At 45.0% G+C, this 19714-nt stretch overlaps 1 protein-coding gene across 1 annotated transcript in view; it reads right to left on the bottom strand.

Annotated features, from left to right (window-relative positions):
• The window catches only part of pold1 (polymerase (DNA directed), delta 1, catalytic subunit), a 182736-nt gene that overhangs the window by 132206 nt on the left and 30816 nt on the right, over positions 1-19714 (bottom strand). The window contains exons 7-10 of the mRNA XM_080217759.1: positions 16847-16967; positions 11732-11861; positions 9114-9280; positions 2059-2163 (exon numbers count right to left, since the gene is read on the bottom strand). Of these exons, the coding sequence (XP_080073885.1) occupies positions 2059-2163; positions 9114-9280; positions 11732-11861; positions 16847-16967 (523 nt within the window). The remainder of the gene's footprint in view (positions 1-2058; positions 2164-9113; positions 9281-11731; positions 11862-16846; positions 16968-19714) is intronic.

Below are 19714 nucleotides of genomic sequence, written 5' to 3' on the forward strand. Positions count from 1 at the left end.
CGAGTGAGAATTTAATACAAGCAATGCACCTAATCAGCACGTCTTTCGGGCTGTGGGAGGAAACCAGAGCATCCAGAGGAAACCCATGCAGACACAGGGGGAACCTGCAGCCTCTGCACAAACAGTCACCCAAGGTAGGAATTGAACCTGGGTCCCCAGTGCTCTGAGGCAAACAGTGCTAACCACTGTGCCACTCTGTCACTGCCGGGATGTCTGCCTATTATTACTGTTTCAATGATTTAAATGGGGTTTTGTTTATTTTTTAATCTGGGCCTCATGCATTGGCTTGGAATTTATGACAGGGCAGGTCATGCGTTTTGGACAGTTTTTATTTCATAGTGAATTCAAGGTTTCATTTTCAGCACTGGGCTGCTGTTTTAGTTTAGAAGGGGTTTGGACAACAGACTGAAAAGCAGTGTTTTTCTCTCTCTCTCCCTGGTATTAGAAATTCTGCTGGCTAGCTGGAAGAAGGTCTTGCCTTCCTGAATTAAATATTCCTGCTGCTGGTGGCTTTCCTAACTAATACCTAGAGTCTCTCTCTCTTCCTTGGTGTTTTGGGAAGCTGTTCTGACTTCAAGCTTGTCTGTTTGTGCATCAAGAAAACTGTAGCATCCAACCAAAGGACAAGGTTCCAGCTTCACATGAGCATTCGTATTTTCTGTGCTAAACCTGTGGCAAGGGTTTTTGTTCAAGGAAGTTTGCTCGATTGGAACATTTTGTATATTTATTAAGGGTTATACAATATCATGGTTTTCTTTTTCTTGTTTGTAATTGGTAAGAATTGTTGTTAATTTTCTTCCTATACATGTTAACTATATTCTTAAATAAACTTTGTTTGATAAAAGCTCCCTCGTGGATTATTTGAATCATACCGGAAGTGAAACATACGATGTTTACCCAAGCCAAATTTAAATTGCAAACTTACAATCCAGGCAGACTTCATAAAACATGTTGGCGTTCTGACCAGAATTATAACAATCATAGAATCTCTACATTGCAGGAGGAGGCCATTCAGCCCATTGAATCTGCACAGATTCTCCAAGACAATGTCTTACTTTGTGCATTTACCATGGCTAATACACTAACCTACACATCTTTGGATACTAAGGATGGCCTCACAGCACCAGGGACCCGGGTTCAATTCCCAGCTTAGGTCACTGTCTGTGCAGAGTCTACACATTCTCCCCACATTTACATGGGTTTCCTCCGGGTACTCTGGTTTCCTCTCACATGCTGCTGCATTGGCTATGCTAAACTCTCGTTCGGTGTTTCATGCCGGACTGTGGTGACTAGCGGATTTTCACAGAAACTTCAGTGCAGTGTTAATGTAAGCCTACTTGTGCCACTAACAAACTTTAAACTAAGGAGCACCTCAGCATGACCAATTCACTTAACCGGCACATCTTCGGACTGTGGGAGGAAAACCATACAGACGCGGGGAAAATAATACAAACTCCGCACAGACAATCCACTGAACCTACACATCTTTGGACACTAAGGTGTAATTTAGCATGGCCAATCCACTGAACCTTAGCCATGGTAAATGTCTGGGATTATGGTGACAGAATGGAGTTGGTCATGGGTAAGGTGCTTTTTCAGAGAGTCAGTGGAGATTCGATGGGCTGAATGGCCTCCTTCAGCACTGTAGGGATTCTAGAGATTTATATTTACCCTGCTAATCCCTCTGACACTAAAGGGCGAATTAGACTGGCCAATCCACCTAGCCTGCGTATCTTTGGACTGTGGGAGGAAACTGGAGCACCTGGAGGAAACCCACACAGACATGGGGAGAATGTGCAGACTCCACACAGACAATGACCCAAGGCCAGGAACCGAACCCAGGTCCCTGGCGCTGTGAGGCAGCAATGCTAAACACTATGCCACCACCTGGATGGCTGCATGGGTGAAAAACCTGATGTGAAATCTCAGTTGTTACAAAGACAAGAAAACCTAACTTGTCGTGTAAAATTAGGACCAGTTTATACAAGATGCACTCTTAAAATCCATATTAAACAAGAAGGCACAGAGAAGTGGCTGATAATGCAATGTCTCATTTACCTTCAGCGCTTGTGCCCGGTTGATCAGATACGGCAAATCAAAATTCTGAATGTTGTATCCAGTAATTATATCGGGATCAGCCACGCGGATGAACTCTGACCAAGCCTAGAAAGAGAAAAAAAAATCAATGTTATCACGTCTTTTGTATGCAGGTTATCCGCAACCCGAACACATCCCCAAACTGGAATTTTTCTCAACTTTGACTTTTAGCACGGGAAGTCTAGTTGTTTGTCTGCACTGTTTGATTTGATTTATTGTCATATGTATTAGCACACAGTGAAACGTATTGTTTCTTGAGCGCTACACAAAGCATACCATCATAGAGAAGGAAACAAGAGAGCACAGAATGTAGTCTTACAGTCATAGCTAGGTGTAGCGAAAGATCAACTTAATGCGAGGTGGGTCCATTCAAAGGTCTGACAACAGCAGGGAAAAAGCTGTTCTTAAGTCGGTTGGTGCACGACCTCAGGCTTTTGTATCTTTTTCCCCGATGGAAGAAGATGGGAGAATGTCCGGGGTGCGTGGGGTCCTTGATTATGCCGGCTGCTTTGCTGAGGCAGCAGGAAGTGTAAACAGAGTCAATGGATGGGAGGCTGGTCTGCCTTGTGATTCTTGTGGGTGAACACATCGAAAGAAAATTAGAGGCACCCTGTATTTATTATTCAGTGGTAAATCCTACTTTTCTAGCTATTTATTGTAGACTACAGCTAGCCTCAGCTCAGGTTACAGCAATGTCTAACAACATAAGCCTATATGTAGCATCCAAAGATTGAAATTATGTGAAACCTGAAACTCAGTTGGCCATGAGGTATTTATATAAAGGATACTCGGCCTGTAAATATATATATATATATGCATGGTGATGCTAGTATATCCTGAAGAATCTTTTTAAAATCATGTTCTCTGCACTTGTGAGCAAGCTTTTTGGTTTCATTATTGCTAGGCTGTCTAGTAGAAGTCCTTTTATTGCTGCTTCAATGGCTTAAATTTTTACTCAAGACCTCTGGTATTTTCTGGGTTTTTTTTAATGACCCTGTATTGTGAGGGGAAAGATTGACTAAGAAGTCAAAGTCAAGTAGTTCCTCCCCAGAAAAATCCAAGGATTTATTTTCAGTTTTGGTTTACAGCGAGAAGCTGCCCTCATTGTCAGGCTAGAAGCAGGTCTCCTGGCCTTCCCGGAGTGAAAATCTGTTATTGGCGATTTGCTAGCTAGCAACTACAGTCTCTCTCCCTGGTGTTTTGAGAAGCTGTTCCAACTTCAAGTTTGCCTGTTGTGTGTGTGCATCAAGAGAACTGCAGCATCCAACCAAGGGACCAAGTTCCAGCATCATGTCAGCATTCATATTTTCTGTGCTAAACCTGTGGCAAGGGTTTTGTTTGAAGGTGGTTTGGCTGGAATATTTTGTATACTTGTCAAGGGTTAAACAATACCACAGTGGGTTTTTTTTATTGTTTGCAACTAGTAAAAAGGATTCCTAATTTTCTTTCTATACATGTTAACTATATTCTTAAATAAACTTTGCTTGATAAAAGCTCCCTAGTAGGTCATTCGAATCAGACCTGAAGTGAAACATCTCATACCTACCTTAGCCAAATTCAAATGGCAAAACTTAAGATCCAGGCGGACTACAGAAAACTTTGGCATTTCTGACCTGAATTATAATATATATTCCAAGCCATAAATCCACATACAATATGCCAGAAATGTGAAACAAAAGATTGGAAACATCTACAGGCATACAAAGTAGTTGTGGAGAAAAGAGACAATAATTTAGGCGATGCGCACAATGTCCTGACTCTTCCCCAGAAAGCTGCTGAGGCTGCAGAGGGGTGTGGGCGCGTTTTGAACATTTTAAAACAGATGATAGATTTTTGTCAGACAAGAGATATGGAACTAAAGCAGATGATTGGAATTAAGATACAAATCATCCTTGATATATGCAAATAGCAGAACAAGTGTTGGGGGGGCTGAATGGCTTCAGGTCCCTATCACTACTCTCCAGTGTGGGAGTTGTGTCCAACTTGCTTTGTGTTTCTAGCATTTTCTGTTTCTGTTGGACAGTTTGCTGATAGTTGTGTGTTGAGCAGCCCCACCATTGACAGCAAAGATGTAACCCTTTCCATTCTAGAATGTTTTTAAAGTTTTAAAGTTTATTTATTAGCGTCACAAGTAGGCTTACATTAACACTGCAATGAAGTTACTGTGGAAAACCCCAGTTGCCACACTCTGGCGTCTGTTTGGGTACACTGAGGGAGCATTTAGTATGGCCAATGCAGCTAACCAGCATGTGGGAGGACACTGGAGCACCTGGAGGAAAACCCATGCAGACACAGAGAGAACGTGCAATCTCCACACGGACAATGATTTAAGCCAGGAATCGAACCCTGGTCCCCGGCGCTGTGAGACAGCAGTGCTAACCACTGTGCCATGGTACCACACCTGACATTTTAGAACATCAGTCTATCTGTCTAAGAACCAGGGTGTGGGATAGACTGACAATTATTTCACAAATGTTCAGGCATCTAAGTAATTGGTGCTTAAGACCACAGTATGCCCTCTATTTTAAAACCATCATCTCAAAAACTAAAGACACCAGGTATGCATCTGGACTCATCGCTGAAAAGGCTGGTGGTCATTTCAGAAGTAGTTACTTTGTCTAAGCACGTGGGATACGATTGCACAAAGAGAGATTCAACACGAAGGTCATGGGGAAGGAATAAACAGCAGTCACCAAACAGCCTGACTCACGCTGCAGCTCATCTGCCTACATTGCTTCTCAGCTGATGGATGGGAAGCAGTCCTACAGGATCCAACAAAACGGAGACAGTAACTCAAACTCACTTGGGCCTGACTCTGTACGCTGGAGTGATTTCACAGCAGAACTACCTATCTCATTAATGAATGATAAACACATCACATTTTACAGCACAGAAACAAGCCATTAGGCCCAACTGGTCCATGGCCACATATGTTCTACATGAGACTCCTCCCACCCTACTTCATCTCACTTTATCAGCACCACCTCCCTGGTGGTCCCTGGCATTGTGAAAGAGCAGTGCTAATCACTGTGCCACCATTCCGTCCTATTTATAGTCCCTAGTCTTGAATTCCCTCACAAGCTAAAGTATTTTCTCCACGTCTATCTATTCCAACAAGTGGCGAGAACTGCTGCCTCACAGAGCCAGGGACCCAGATTCAATCCCGGCTTGGGTCACCGTCTGTGCGGAATTTGCACGTTCTCTCCGTGTCTGCGTGGGTTTCCTCTGGTTGGTCTGGTTTCCTCCCATAGTCCAAAGACATGCTGGTCAGCTGCATTGGCTGTGCTAAATCCTCCCTCAGTGTACCCAAACAGGCACTAGAGTGTGGCAATTAGAGGATTTTCACGGTGACTTCATTGCAGTGTTAATGCAAGCTGACTTGTGACTGATAAGTAAACTTTAAAACTCGAAAAGCTGCTGGCCAATCTGAGACTGGCAGCCCATCAGACGCACCAACGTCATCAGGACTGCAGACCCAAAAACAACAGCCATGAAGGGAGTCCGGAGTGCAGCTAAGTGGCATTTGAATTCAATTTTAGTAAGGATTCTCACAACATTAGGTTAAAGTCCAACAGGTTTATTTGGTAGCATGAGCTTTCGAAGCGCTGCTCCCCTTCATTAGGTGACTCACCCCTGATGAAGGAGCAGCGCTCCAAAAGCTCGTGCTACCAAATAAACCTGTTGGACTTTAACCTGGTGCTGTGAGACTTCTTACTGTGCCAACCCCAATCCAACACCAGCATCTCCAGATAAAGTTCAATTTTACAAAGCGCTATCAGGTCACCCTCAGCCTTCTCTTTTCTGGGGAAGAGTCCCAACCTGTTAAGTCTAACACCACAACTAGAATTTGCTTCAATTGCTGGCTCACCCTAATCCTGAACAGAGAGTGTCAGCAAACTTATCACGATGAAGAACATCCAATCCAAAAGTGCCCCTTCCCCAACCATAGGATAGTATAGCAGTCGTAGCTGTGATCCAGTCCTTCACCCCAGCATTCACATACAGCAACTACACACAGGTGTTGAAAGACACACTGATAGTTGTAGGAAGATTAGCTGATCTTTATTCACCTGGGCCCATCCATCACCCACCTTCCCTCCTTCCACCCATCACACCTCTCCTTCCCATTCCTCCTTCAATCCATCATACCACCTCCCCAAACCTCCTTCCATCCATCACACCCTCCCCATTTATCACACCCCCCCCATCACTCCTTCATCCATCACACCACCCCTCCCATCCATCACACCCTCCCAACCCTCCCTCCATCACACCCACCCCCCCCTTCCCATCCATCACACCCTCCCAACCCTCCCTCCATCACACCCACCCCCCCCTTCCCATCCATCACACCCACCCCCCTCCCTCCTTCCCATCCATCATAACCCCCCCATCCCTCCTTCCATCCATCACGTCCCCCCCATTCATCACACCCTCCCATCCCTCCTCCCATCCATCACACCCACCCCCATCCTTCCTTCTATCCATCACACTCCCCCTCTCAGCCTCCCATCCATCCACCACACCACACCATCACTCAAACAATCATTTATCCTAATATATTTTCTGAGAAAAAGAAGTAGAGGGAAAAGTATTTTAATGGCAAAGTAAACCTATTCTTAGCGGGGCCGCAACAGGAGTTCTCACTTCCACTGAAAAACCAATGAGTGCGTTAACTTGCCTGTTGAATCAATACAAATTTCCTATGATGTGAGAAGCTGAGCAAACTTTTCCTGGGAGCGAGCGGGTAGCATATTACTAATATGGTCAATAAAAAGCAAAAGGCTCTCCATTTTGTGATATCCGTACAAGGATATAGGCAAAAGCAAGGTCACAGATATTGCCTGTAAATTAACCCAGCAGTACGCCTGACTATGGGTTGACTATGTAGTACAGAACTGATCATGAATAGGTGAAAGCGGGCAAAGATGGTCGATCTTCTGATGGTACAAAGTGTTGTTGCAATAGTAAACCTGCTCAGTATGAGAGGAACCAGACATTTGCTGTACATGCTTGGCTGAGGAGTCAATGGAGCGAAGCAAATTAGGACTGAACGCCTCCAAGTCAGAATCCCGCCTAAAAGAGGGTTAGTGAACAATCCCACAAACTTTTATGGCCATCTTTTACTTTGTGAGGGATCACAAAACTATCAGGTTTACTGACTTCAGTTTCACTGTTTGCCATGGCGAGATATGAATGTACGTTCTCAGTCTACAGCGACCAAGCTACCTTACGTTTTGCAGCGAGAAAAAGAGTCACCGAAGCAAAAATGTACTGACCAAGAAACGGACCAGTTTCCCTTTGCCTCTCTCCCTCCCCTGAATGGAACAAAACTACCAAGGGTGAGGTTGTGCACACTCAGCCAAGCATGGAACAGCCTCCCCCGCCGGTGTAATTATGACTGATTATCATACTGGCTGGTTGGAGCTAAAAATGGAGAGGCTTGAGATACAAAACCGCAAAAATTTAAAAAAAGGCTTCACATAAATTTATCGCTTAGCTCAAAAACGCACACCATTAGAGTCTGCCTCTTAGGGGGAAGGGGGGTGCGTGATCAGCTCTCCATCAGTACATTTTTTAAAAATATGCATCATTATCAAGTGCATAGTAGAATAGCACCAAAGCTGCAAGGAGCAAAAGGTGTAAATCCTTTCCCTTCACCACCCCCACCTCACCACCATGTGAAATTTCAGAGGGTGTAGGCACCAGCCAGTGCAATGCTAACCCCCGAACGGCCAGGTTTAATGCATGGTACTGAGTTAACTATAATTGGTCTCAGCACTTTTGAATGTCCGCTGTGACAGCTCACTTTGCACGTTCAGGTCTCACTCACTTAACGCACAAAAGTCAAGCTGACAGAGCAATGTGGTGCTGAGGAAGAGCTATACAGTTGGAGGTGCCTCTTTTTGGATAGCAGATTAAACCGCGTATCATTCCCCCAAACCATATCTCTCAGGTGGACATAGAAAATCCCTGACAAAGCTGTGAGGAAGAGTCATTCAGATGTGAAATGCTAGCTCGATTCTCTCTCCACAGATGCTGTCAGACCTACCGAGGTTTTCCAGCATTTTCTGTTTGTGTTGTAAAAGATCTTATGGCAGTATTCAAAGAGGAGCAGGGCAGTGTCCAGCCAAAACTTACCCCTCAACCAATTTCAACAAAAGATTATCTGACCATTACCTCAATGCTGTTAGTGAAACCTGCTGTGCATTTTCTACATTATAACATAGAATCCCCACAGTGCAGGAGGCCATTCGGCCCATCAAGTCTGCACTGACTACAATCCCATTCACGCCCACTCCCCGTAACCCCATTCATTTACCCTATTAGTCCCCCTTACACTAAGTGGCAATTTAGCATGGCCAATCAACCTAACCAATGGTAAAATGATGTGATGACCAGCTGACACTAAGGGACAATTCGGCATGGTCGATGCGCCTAACCAGCATGTCTTTGGACTGTGGGAGGAAACTGGAGCACTCGGAGGAAACCCACACAGGCATGGGGAGAACATGCAGACTGCACACAGACAGTGATCCAAGCCGGGAATCGAATCCAGGTATCTGGCACTGTGAGGCAGCAGTGCTAACCACTGTGCCACCTTGCCACCCCAGTGGCAACAATTGCAGCATTTCAAAAACTACCTGTCAGGAAATCGCTTTATGACATACGGAGATGATATATAAATACAAGCATCGTTCTACTTCTTTCAGAGAAAACATAACTCAGAATTCACACTGCCAGCAGTGACATCTGCTGGAAAATAGATGTGGATGTAATGTGCTCCCATACTGTCAAATGGCTTCACGATAACTTATAACTTCAGCAAAACCTTTTGGACAAAGCAGCAATTTCATCCTCAGAAAGGGAAACTACTCTTTGGGCACAGCTCAGCAGAATAAAATTCATCACAGGACTCTGAGGTCCGGACCCAGGTCTCCAAAGATTGACAACACCCCAGTGCTGAGGCTGCACATGTACATATCACCCATTATCTTCCATTCCATTGCAAATACCTTCAGCAGCTCGCCCTCCTTCTCAAAGCACAGGACCTGTGAGCCCACAATGCTGGCGCAAGATCGAAGGGTGAAGACATTACGGATGAAGGGGTCCTTCTCCCCCTGTCGCAGCATCATGTTAGCAATCTGTATTACAGGGTCCTTGTCAGCCTCTGGAAAAATACCTTAAGAAGAAGAAAATCAAAAATTCAAATAATGGTAACTAGAGCCAAGAATAACTATTTAATTACTGCATTGATATCACATCCATAAAGAGGGACAACAGCAAGAATCCATATCCACAAAGCAAATATTCTCAAGCAGTCATTAAAACGTCTATTAGGATCTAACAAATCGTCTGACTACATGGTTCAAGAGATAACATTCTAAGACTTATTTATTAGTGTCGCAAGTAGGCTTACATTAACACTGCAATGAAGTTACTGTGAAAATCCCTAGTCATCACACTCCGACACCTGTTCGGGTACGCTGAGGGAGGATTTAGCATAGCCAATGCACCTAACCAGCACGTCTTTCGGACTGTGGCAGGAAATTGGAGCACCCGGAGGAAACCCACGCAGACACGGGGAGAATGTGCAGATTCCACACAGACAGTGACCCAAGCCAGGAATCAAACCCGGATCCCTGGTGCTGTGAGGCAGCAGTGCTAACCACGGTGCCACCGTTCCAGAGCTGTATGATGGAACCTCATGCAGCAACGTAGCAATTCACAGTGACACAGAATGCTGTGATAGAGATATTGACCTGCATTCTAAGAGTATATGATACACGAGCAGGGGAAAACGTCCACTCAAGCCTGTTCCATTAGTCAAGAAGGCCATGGTAAAACTCCAACCTCACCACTTTCCTATCATATGCCTGCATGCCTTTGATTCCCTTGGGAGTCCAAAACTAACAGAACATCATCTTTCACAGTGTTCAGAGCTGTCGAGTGGCCCTATTTTTAGATCAAACCAAGTAAACAAACTCAAATTATGTTAGGACAAAGAAAAAGGGGGCAGCTCCCCAAAAGCAGGGGGAACGGCCCGAACAGAAACAAAAAAGTGCAAAAGATCAAGGATCGACCCTGTTCATCTCTCCCACATGCAAGCGAACACGAACACACCCCCATGAACAGGCCCCTAGACACATGTCTCCCCCCCGCCCCCCAAACACACACACACACACACACACACGTACACATACACACGCGCGCCCCCCCCCCACACACACATGCCCCCACGAGCACTCATACACGCCCCCACGCTGCACGCACGTACCCACACGCCCGCACCCACGAACACGCACAGCAGCAGGCCATAGCAAATTGGAAATGGGACAAGTTGGAGGGGGTGTGGAGATGGTCGTGCAAGTTCTTTCCATCTTCCCACTTCATTGTCCCTTTCTAACGCAAGAACCATTTTACATGTTCTTTTATCAGGGAAAATGTGCATTAGACAGGCAGCCCAAAGCACGCAAACAGAAACAAACTCATTAAAATGGATTCTTTCATGCAAATCATTTTTCTTCCCCCTTCATGCTGCATAATAAAAGCCTCTTTTCTACATCTGAGCATTCCATGGTAAAGGTACAAACTGAAGTCATTCAGTCAGTATTGTCTGTTAGCTCTTTAACACAGTAATCCAAAAATTACAGGCACAAAGGCATCGATTTTATCACTTGGCCCCGTTTCTTGCCCTCATTCAAAAATATTTATTCAAAAGCACTAAGTCGCACAATCAGATTCTCTCAGTTCAACTCAAGTCTGTGCTGGGTGGGTGGATCACTTTCAGGTTGATGCTAATGGGTGGGGAGGTGCTACAACTGACAATGGAGTTGGGAAGACTGGGACTGGAAAATGGGCCAGGGTTCTCATTTCTCACCTGTTCTGCAAACCACATTTTAGTGAACACCAGGTAAGGATAAGGGGCGGCACGGTGGCAGAATGATTAGCACTGCTGCCTCACAGCGCCAGGGATCCCGGTTCAATTCTAGCCTCGGGTCACTGTCTGTGTGCAGTTTGCACATTTTCCCCGTGTCTGCGGGGGTTTCTTCCGGGTGCTCCTGTTTTCTCCCACAGTCCGAAAGATGTGCCAGTTAGGGTGCATTGGCTGTGCTAAATTTTCCCACAGTGAACCCGAACAAGCGCCGGAGGAGCAGGAACAGGCGAGGAGGAAAGGAACTTGGAGAAAGAACTTTTTAGAAAGATGTACTGGTCTGTTTTTCTCCGCTGAAGCATACAAAAGGTCAGTGTGCAAGAATAGGATGAGTTAAAGTAAACTTAAAGTTCATTTATTAGTCACAAGCAAGGTGTACATTAACACTGCAATGAAGTTACTGTGAAATTCCCATAGTCGCTATACTCTGGTGCCTGTTCATGTCAACCAGCACAAACTGTGGGAGGAAACCTGAACACCCGAAGGAAACCCGCGCAGACACAAGGAAAGGGTGCCAACTCCACGAAGACAGTCACCCAAGCCGGCAGTCGAACCCGGGTCCGTGGTGCTGGGAAGCAGCAGTGCTAACCAATATCAGCAGCTGAAGGAAAATACACCTTGCTGATGCCACTCTCTCAAAACGTTTTAATTGAGGTTTGTAAAGATTGACTATTTGGCTGTTGATGTTATTTAACATACCCTTCCTGCCGGCGCACTCTATGTCGAAGCTCAACACTCGAAGAGGAGGGATTTTCTGCCACTCGCCTTCTGCAGGGTGGCTGATGAACTCTGTCCAGGCAACATCCACCTCGATCTGTGCCAAAGTCATCTGCACAACATGGAAAAAAAAAATCGGAGGAAACAGAGACTATCCGGTTAGCAAATGCAATGGTCAGTGTGCAACCTTTCCTTTTCATTCATTTTCAATGTGCGGGCATCGCTGGTGAGGTCAGCACCTACTGCCCATGCTGAAATATCTTGAGAAGGTGGCGATGAGCCGCCTGCCTTCTTGCATTACTGCAGTTCACACACAGTGATGTGCTATTGGCTGCAGACTGAACAAAGAGAAAAGAAAATTACAGTACTGGAACAGGCCCTTCAAGCTTGCACTCACCATGCTGCCCGACTAAACTAAAACCCCCTACCCTTCCAGGGACCATGTCCCTCCATTCCCATCCTATACATGTATTTGTCCAGTCGCCCCTTTAAAACTCACTATCGTATTTGCTTCCACTACTTCTCCCAGGAACGAGTTCCAGGAGTCCTCTGTATAAAAAACTTGCCTTGGACAGCTTGGATCTTAACCTCAACAACAATGAAGGAACAGTAATGCACAGAGGGATCTGGTCCCCGAAAGAGTAGGGGAGGTTTTAGTTCGGTCGGGCAGCAAGGCTTGGAGAGCTGAAGGGCCTGTTCCCGTGCTGTAATTTTCCTTGTTCTATTTCCAAGTTGTCATTGACTGTCTTTGACTTGGAGAGAGCTCAGAGGATAATCTTGGAAGTGTTGGTGTTCCCGTGCACCTGCTGCCCTTGTCTTCCCAGCTGAAGATCACATACTGGCGGCGTTACTGCAGTGCACTCAGTAAATAACACACACCGCTGCCGACATGTGGATGTTACATTAATTCCACTGTTACGGTTAAGGGTAAAGAGGTGAAAGGTATCAAGCACCTTGCGAACATATAAAAAGGATTGCTGGGACATTGCTGGTTTGAATGCAGAGATGTGCAGTGCTGCATTCTGTAAATAATCCTAACAAGGGTTTGTGTCCCGATTCATACAAAAACCATCTGGCCTCAGATCCATTTAACATACGGTGTGCAGGCACACACCTGCAAAGCGATCGGGAAAATGCCCTGCAGGGGACAAATAGGCTACCCTGTCAATGTTAAAGGGAGCATGCAGTGTGAGAAACGAGTCACATATAGAGAAGGAAATTAAAGGGAAAAGTGACTGCAGCCAATAGGTAGTCCCTGGATTTGATTTTTAGTTCATGCCAATTGGGATCCGATCCATTTGTAGGTTGCTGCTGGTTTTACAAAGCCTTCCAATGCCCCTCATAGCAGAATAATTAGCAAAAAACTGACAGCCAGGAAAAAACAATGGGTGTGGAATTGAAAGAGAAAGCATTAGCCTGGATTGCTATTCAGATGGGAAGTGCATATGTAAGGATGTCAGGAGAGAATAGAACGCAGTTCCATCATGAGGTCCTACATACTTGGGGCGGCACGGTGGCACAGTGGTTAGTGTTGCTGCCTCACACAGCCAGGGACCCAGGTTCAATTCCGGCCTCGAGTCACTATCTGTGTGGAGCTTGCACCTTTTCCCCATGTCTGCGTGGGTTTCTTCCAGGTGCTCCGGTTTCCTTTCACAGTCCAAAGGTGTGCGGGTTAGGTCGACTGGTCATGATAAATCGTCCCTTGCATGCCAAGATGTGCCAGTTAGGTGGAACAGCCATGCTAAATTGCCCCTTAGTGTCCAAAGATGTGTGGGTTAGGTGGATTGGCCATGCTAAATCGCGCCATCGTGTCCAAAGATGTGCGAGTTAGGTGGATTGGCCATGCTAAATTGACCGTTAATGTCAGGGGGATAAGGCAGGTAAATACATAGGGTGGTTAACAGTGAGGAAGAAGGTTTTAGGTGATAGGGAGATGAGACTCGGATGGGATTGTTGTCAGTGCAGGCTCAATGGGCAAATGGCCTCCTATTGCACTGTAGATTCTATGACAGTCAAACAGCCAACAATCTCTGTCTGTACACACAGGTAAAGAATGGTCAATTACCTAGGTGAAGCTCCAGAAATCTGTTGGTATAAGAGAACAAGAGGGCGGTACAGTGGCACTGTCTGTGTGGAGTCTGCACATTCTCCCTGAGTATGCGTGGGTTTCCACTGGGTGCTCCAGTTTCCTCCCACAGTCCAAAGATGTGTAGGTTAAGGTGCACTGGCCATGGTAAATTGCCCCCTATTGTCCCAGGAAGTGTAGGTTAGAGGGATTAGCAGGGTAAGTGTGTGGTGTTAGGGCCTGGGGTGGGATTGTTGTCGGTGCAGACTCGAAGGGCCAAATGGCCTCCTTCTGCACTGTAGAGTCTCAATGATCTTCTATGACCAGCAGGAGAAAGTGGAAAAAGGGCAAACAATATGCAACTACCCTCTTTGCTAGTTGTGTTCTTATATTTTTTAAAATAAGGGAGATTTAAAAGGTTTGAAAGTCATAAGACAAAATGAAACAAAATGCAAAATACTGCAGGTGCTGGAAATTTACAACGAAGACCAGATAATTCAAGTCAGGCAGTATCCATGGAGAGGGAGAGGGTTTCTTGACTCACTGATAGATAGTGGTATCTTCTATCTTTGATGAGAGAGAATGAAACGGGCAGGCGTTCCAACTACTTCAGGCACCAACCTATTTAGGGAATTAAAATGGAATAAAACCTCTTTCAACCCGTTGTTCAATATCATAAAAGAACAAAGCACTTCCTGAAGTGCGTGCCTGGAGGCACGTGGGCTTATAACAAAGGTTTCTTTTTTGGTCACGAGCTGAGGTCCAGAATTTCAATGGAGCATAAAACTAAATGACACAGAGGAGCATCTTCAAACCACTGTGGGTTTTAAGCACCATCATAAACATGCAAAACTCATTCGAAGTTATGATAGTTGAACCAGCAACACGCAACTAAAGAAACAGAGCATGAAGAAGAGGCCACACACAAAAAAGGGCAGAGCAAGGATGGGGCAAGTGCAGCGTATCAGAGAAGCACAGAATCCCTACAGTGCAGAAAGAGGCCATTTGGCTCATTGAGTTTGCACTGCCAACAATCCCACCCAGGCCCTATCCTGTAACCCCATGTATTTACCCTGCTGCTCCCCCTAACACCAAGGAGCAATTTAGCACAGCCAATTCTGCTGATCAGGGGTGGCACGGTGGTACAGTGATTAGCACTGCTAACCATAGCATAATTGGATGGCATGGTGGCAGAGTGGTTAGCACTGCTGCCTCACAGTGCCAGAGACCCGGCTTCAATTCTCAGCTTGGGTCACTGTCTGTGTGGAGTTTGCACATTCTCCCCATGTCTGCATGTGTTTCCTCCCACATTCTGAAAGACACGCTGGTTAGGGTGCATTGACCTGAGGAGGTGTCGGAGTGTGGCGATCAGGGGAATTTCACAGTAACTTCATTGCAATGTTAATGTAAGCCTTACTTGTGACTAATAGACCAACTCTTAATCCATACATCTTTGGACTATGGGAGGAGACTGGAGCACACGGAGGAAACCCACAGTCACAGGGAGAATGTGCAAACTCCACACAGACAGCATCAAAGTTGAACCGAGATCCCTGTGCTGTGAGGCAGCAGTGTTAACCAGTGTACCAACAGCTAATTTTCTGGTTTGGCCTCATTGAATTTTGTGAGCTTGAAAGCTTGCCAACAAGCCAATTATGACTTGAGAACCATTAACATCAACAACTTGAGATGTACATTAATCAGAGAACAGGATTTTAAATGTGGTCTAACATTAGAGGTAGGCATCTCAGGAATGAAATCATGAAACCACAAAGGCAGGGGGGAGGCAGAAATTTGGAAATTACCTTTGCAAATGGCAATCGATGGGAGATGAACTATTCATTTATAACCGAGACCGATAATAGCTTTCGTTAACAAAAATACAAAGGGATACGGGGAAGGATGCGCATGTATGATATTAGGTCTCCTTGAATGGCAAACATGTTCGAGGGACTGAATGGCCGTCCAGTTCCTCTGCCTCTAGAGCTCTGTGGTATGCACCTATGACTTTGGCCATTGTGGTGAATGATTATTTAAGTCAGCCCCGATCCATATTATTTATGCCCAAAATAACGGATTCAATCAACCTCAGGCATGGTTCAGACAGTAGGACCTTCAACTCTGAGTCACGAGGTTGTGAGTTCAAGTCCCACTGCAGAGAATTGATCACAAAATCTAAGTTATATACATGCAAGTTCTTCTGAATATTGCGGAGAGAAAATATTTGTTCAGTTTAGCCCACCAGCAGGTGTCTTATTACGTCACATTCAACACATTCCCACATTTCCCAAAGCTGTACATTAGAAGGTCTGTTTTAACCAGCTTTACCCACAGGCTCTGCAAATTCACCTTACGAACAGAAGGACTATCCTTCCAGGAATTACTGCTTGAGGCAAGGAAAATACGTTGAGGGGAAGCAATAGCCTAGCGGTATTATCATCTGACTATTAATCAGCGAATGTTCTGGGAACTCAGGTTTGAATCCCGCCACAGCAGATGGTGGAATTTGAATTCAATTAAAAAAAATTATCTAGAATTAAGAATCTACTGATGACCGTGATACCCTCATCGATTGTCAGAAAAACCCACGTGGTTCACTGAAATTTTTTTAGAAAAAAAAGTCTGCCATCGTTACCTGGTCTTGCCTACATGTGACTCCAGAGCCACAGCAAAGTGGACAATAAATGCACATCCCAAGAATGAATTTAGAAAAACTCCAATCTCACTGTAAGGGTCTGTACTTGAAGTGCATGAGCTTTACGTGACATCTGCCCCATTTTATACCCTTCCTTATATTGTTTGAAGGAGTAGTTTAGAAGGAGCTTCAGTCAAAATCCACCAAACACATCCACACCCAACCTGGGAGCCACAGCAACGTGGTTGACTCTCAACTACCCTCGGGCAATTAGGGATGGGCAATAAATGCTGGCCCAGCCAGCAACGCCCATGTCACACTAACAGAAAAAAACAAGTGTTTTAAAGGTTCTACTATCCTCTAAAAATCCAACCAACTAGCCTTTGGTCAAACACACCTTTCTGGGATTGTCCCTCGATGCGGTAGAGTTTCCTGTTGTCTGTTCTTCCCTTAACAAGTACTTTCCAGCAGGTAATTCTATCCAGTTACAGCCAACGACATCACTGTCCACCATGAATCTATCAAAATATTGCAGGAAGGGGAGAAAATGCAAGATTTAAAGGAAAAACGATATTCAATCTTTTTTTAACAGTGTCCTTCCACACACTGTGGGCTCAGGGTCGATCCGACTCAATAAAAAACCCCATCAGACTTGTGGAATACCAAGCGCAGTAATGGATGCTTTTCCCACCAAACATGGTTAAAAGACGTGCTGGTTAGGTGCACTGGCCATGCTAAATTCTCCCACAGTGTATCTGAACAGGCACCAGAGTATGACAACTAGGGAATTTTCACAGTAACTTCATTGCAGTGTTAACGTAAGCTTACTTGTGACTAATAAATAAAGCTTACTTTTTTTTAAACTTTAAAAAATCAAATGGATCCAACATCTCATCTGAATGCAGGTATGAGTGTGGCACGGTGGCACAGTGGGGGTGGCACGGTAGCACAGTGGTGAACACTGCTGCCTCACAGCACCAGGACCTGGGTTTGATTCCCAGCTTGGGTCACTGTCTGTATGGAGTCTGCCCATTCTCCCCGTGTCTGCGCGGGTTCCTCTAGTTTCCTCCCACTGTCCAAAGATGCGCAGTTAGGTGGATTGGCCACGGTAAATTGTCCTTTCGTGTCAAGGGAGCTAGCTAGGGTAAGTGCATGGGGTTATGGGGATAGAGCCTGGGTGGGATTGTGGTTGGTGCAGGCTTGATGGGCCGAAAGGCCTCCTTCTGCACTGTAAGATTCTATGATTCTATGACACAGAATACCTGAAGGCCTCTCCAACACTGATAAATAGCCAAATTTAAACAAACAAGGAACTCGAGGAGGACATCCAAAAAGTTAATTGTTTGCGTGCAATCTCACCGCACTTCAGAGCGGGACAGTTCATGATATTGAACTCTACAATGGCCAACAAGTAGTCAGAAGCTTGTTTCCCAGAATCACGGAACTGTTACAGCACAGAAAGTGGCCTTTCGGCCCATCATACCTGCAGTGGTTCTCCAAATGAGCAATCCATCTTATGCCATTTCCCTACGTTCTCCCCACAACTCTACGCATTCTTCCTTCTCACGTAATTATCTAATTCCCTTTTGAATGCCTCAATGGAACCTGCCTCCACCATACTTCCAGGCACTGCATTGCAGACAATCTCTTCCTCAATGTCAACAAAACGAAGGAGATTGTCATCGACTTCTGGAAGCATAAAGGAGAACATGTCCCTGTCTACATTAATGGGGACGGAGTAGAAAGGGTCGAGAGTTTCAAGTTTTTAAGTGTCCAGATCGCTAACAACCTTTCCTGGTACCCCCATGCTGACACTATAGTTAAGAAAGCCCACCAATGCCTCTACTTTCTCAGAAGACTAAGGAAATTTGGCATGTCAGCTACAGTTCTCACTAACTTTTACAGATGCACTGTAGAAAGCATTCTTTCTGGTTGTATCACAGCTTGGTATGGCTCCTGCTCTGCCCAAGACTGGAAGAAACTATAAAAAGTCGTGAATGTAGCCCAATCCATCAAGCAAACCAGCCTCCCACCCACTGACTCTGTCTACACTTCCTGCTGCCTCGGCAAAGCAGCCACTATAATCAAGGAGCCCATGCACCCTGAACATTCTCTTTTCCACCTTCTTTCTTCAGGAAAAAGATACAAAGGTCTGAGGTCACGTAACAACCGATTCAAGAACAGCTTCTTCCCTGCTGCTGTCAGATTTTTGAATGGACCTATCTTGCATTAAGTTTATCTTTCTCTACACCCTAGCTCTGACTGTAGCACTACATTCTGCATTCTCTCTTTTCCTTCTCTGTGAACAGTATGCTTTGTCTGTGTAGCATGCAAGAAACAATACTTTTCACTGTATATTAATACATGTGACAATAATAAATCAAATCAAAGATTCTAACCACTTGCTGCATCAAAATATTTTTGTGTCCCCATTGCTCAATCATCTTAACTCTGTGCTCTTTCATTCTCATCTTTTCTATGAGTGGGAACAGTTTCACTCCCACCTATTCTGTCCAGACCTCTCACTCTTCTGGATATCTTAATCCAAACTCCTTCCAAGAAAAATAGCTAACAGAGCGAGCCAAACAGTCCAGCTAATTGTTTAAAGCCCCGACCTCGCCTGAAATCAGCAGAGCAGTTTAGATCAGTAAATACAGGGAGTTAATGAAGTGCAAAGACATTATTGAACTGCCCCAGATAGTCAGCATTATATTATGAGCAGAGCTTCTGTAATTGATTATAGTTGTGGCACATGATTGGCGCTACTTAAACAATCTGTGCTATGTGCAGTGTGTGTGGGTGGACTCATTTTGTCACAAGTGGGACTTGTGCCATTTCTGCGGCTCACAGACAGCCCCTGTTGGCAAAAGCCCAACACTACAAGCAACAGGACATAGCACATTTCAAAAAGGCTAGCTACAACTGCAACACTACATTCTGCGCTCTCCCCTTTCTTTCTCAATGAACTGTATGCTTGGTCTGTGTAGTGCACAAGAAACAATACATTTCATAGTATGCTAATGCATGTGACAATAATAAATCAAATCAAATCAGAATTAGACTATCATACTTCCTCACTCAAATCAAAAGGTTCACGGAAGAAAGTGGAAGATGAAGTTTAATGTGGATAAGTGCAAAATAGTTCATCCTACCAAACTGAATTTGGAAACGGTTTAAGATAATTTGATTTGATTTATTGTCCCATTTATTGTTCGATTCCCAGCTTGGGTCACTGTGTGTGTGGAGTTTGCACGTTCTCCTCGTG

Source organism: Carcharhinus amblyrhynchos, chromosome 35, assembly GCF_965287045.1.
Source record: "Carcharhinus amblyrhynchos chromosome 35, sCarAmb.v2.hapA, whole genome shotgun sequence".
Lineage (NCBI taxonomy): Eukaryota > Metazoa > Chordata > Chondrichthyes > Carcharhiniformes > Carcharhinidae > Carcharhinus > Carcharhinus amblyrhynchos.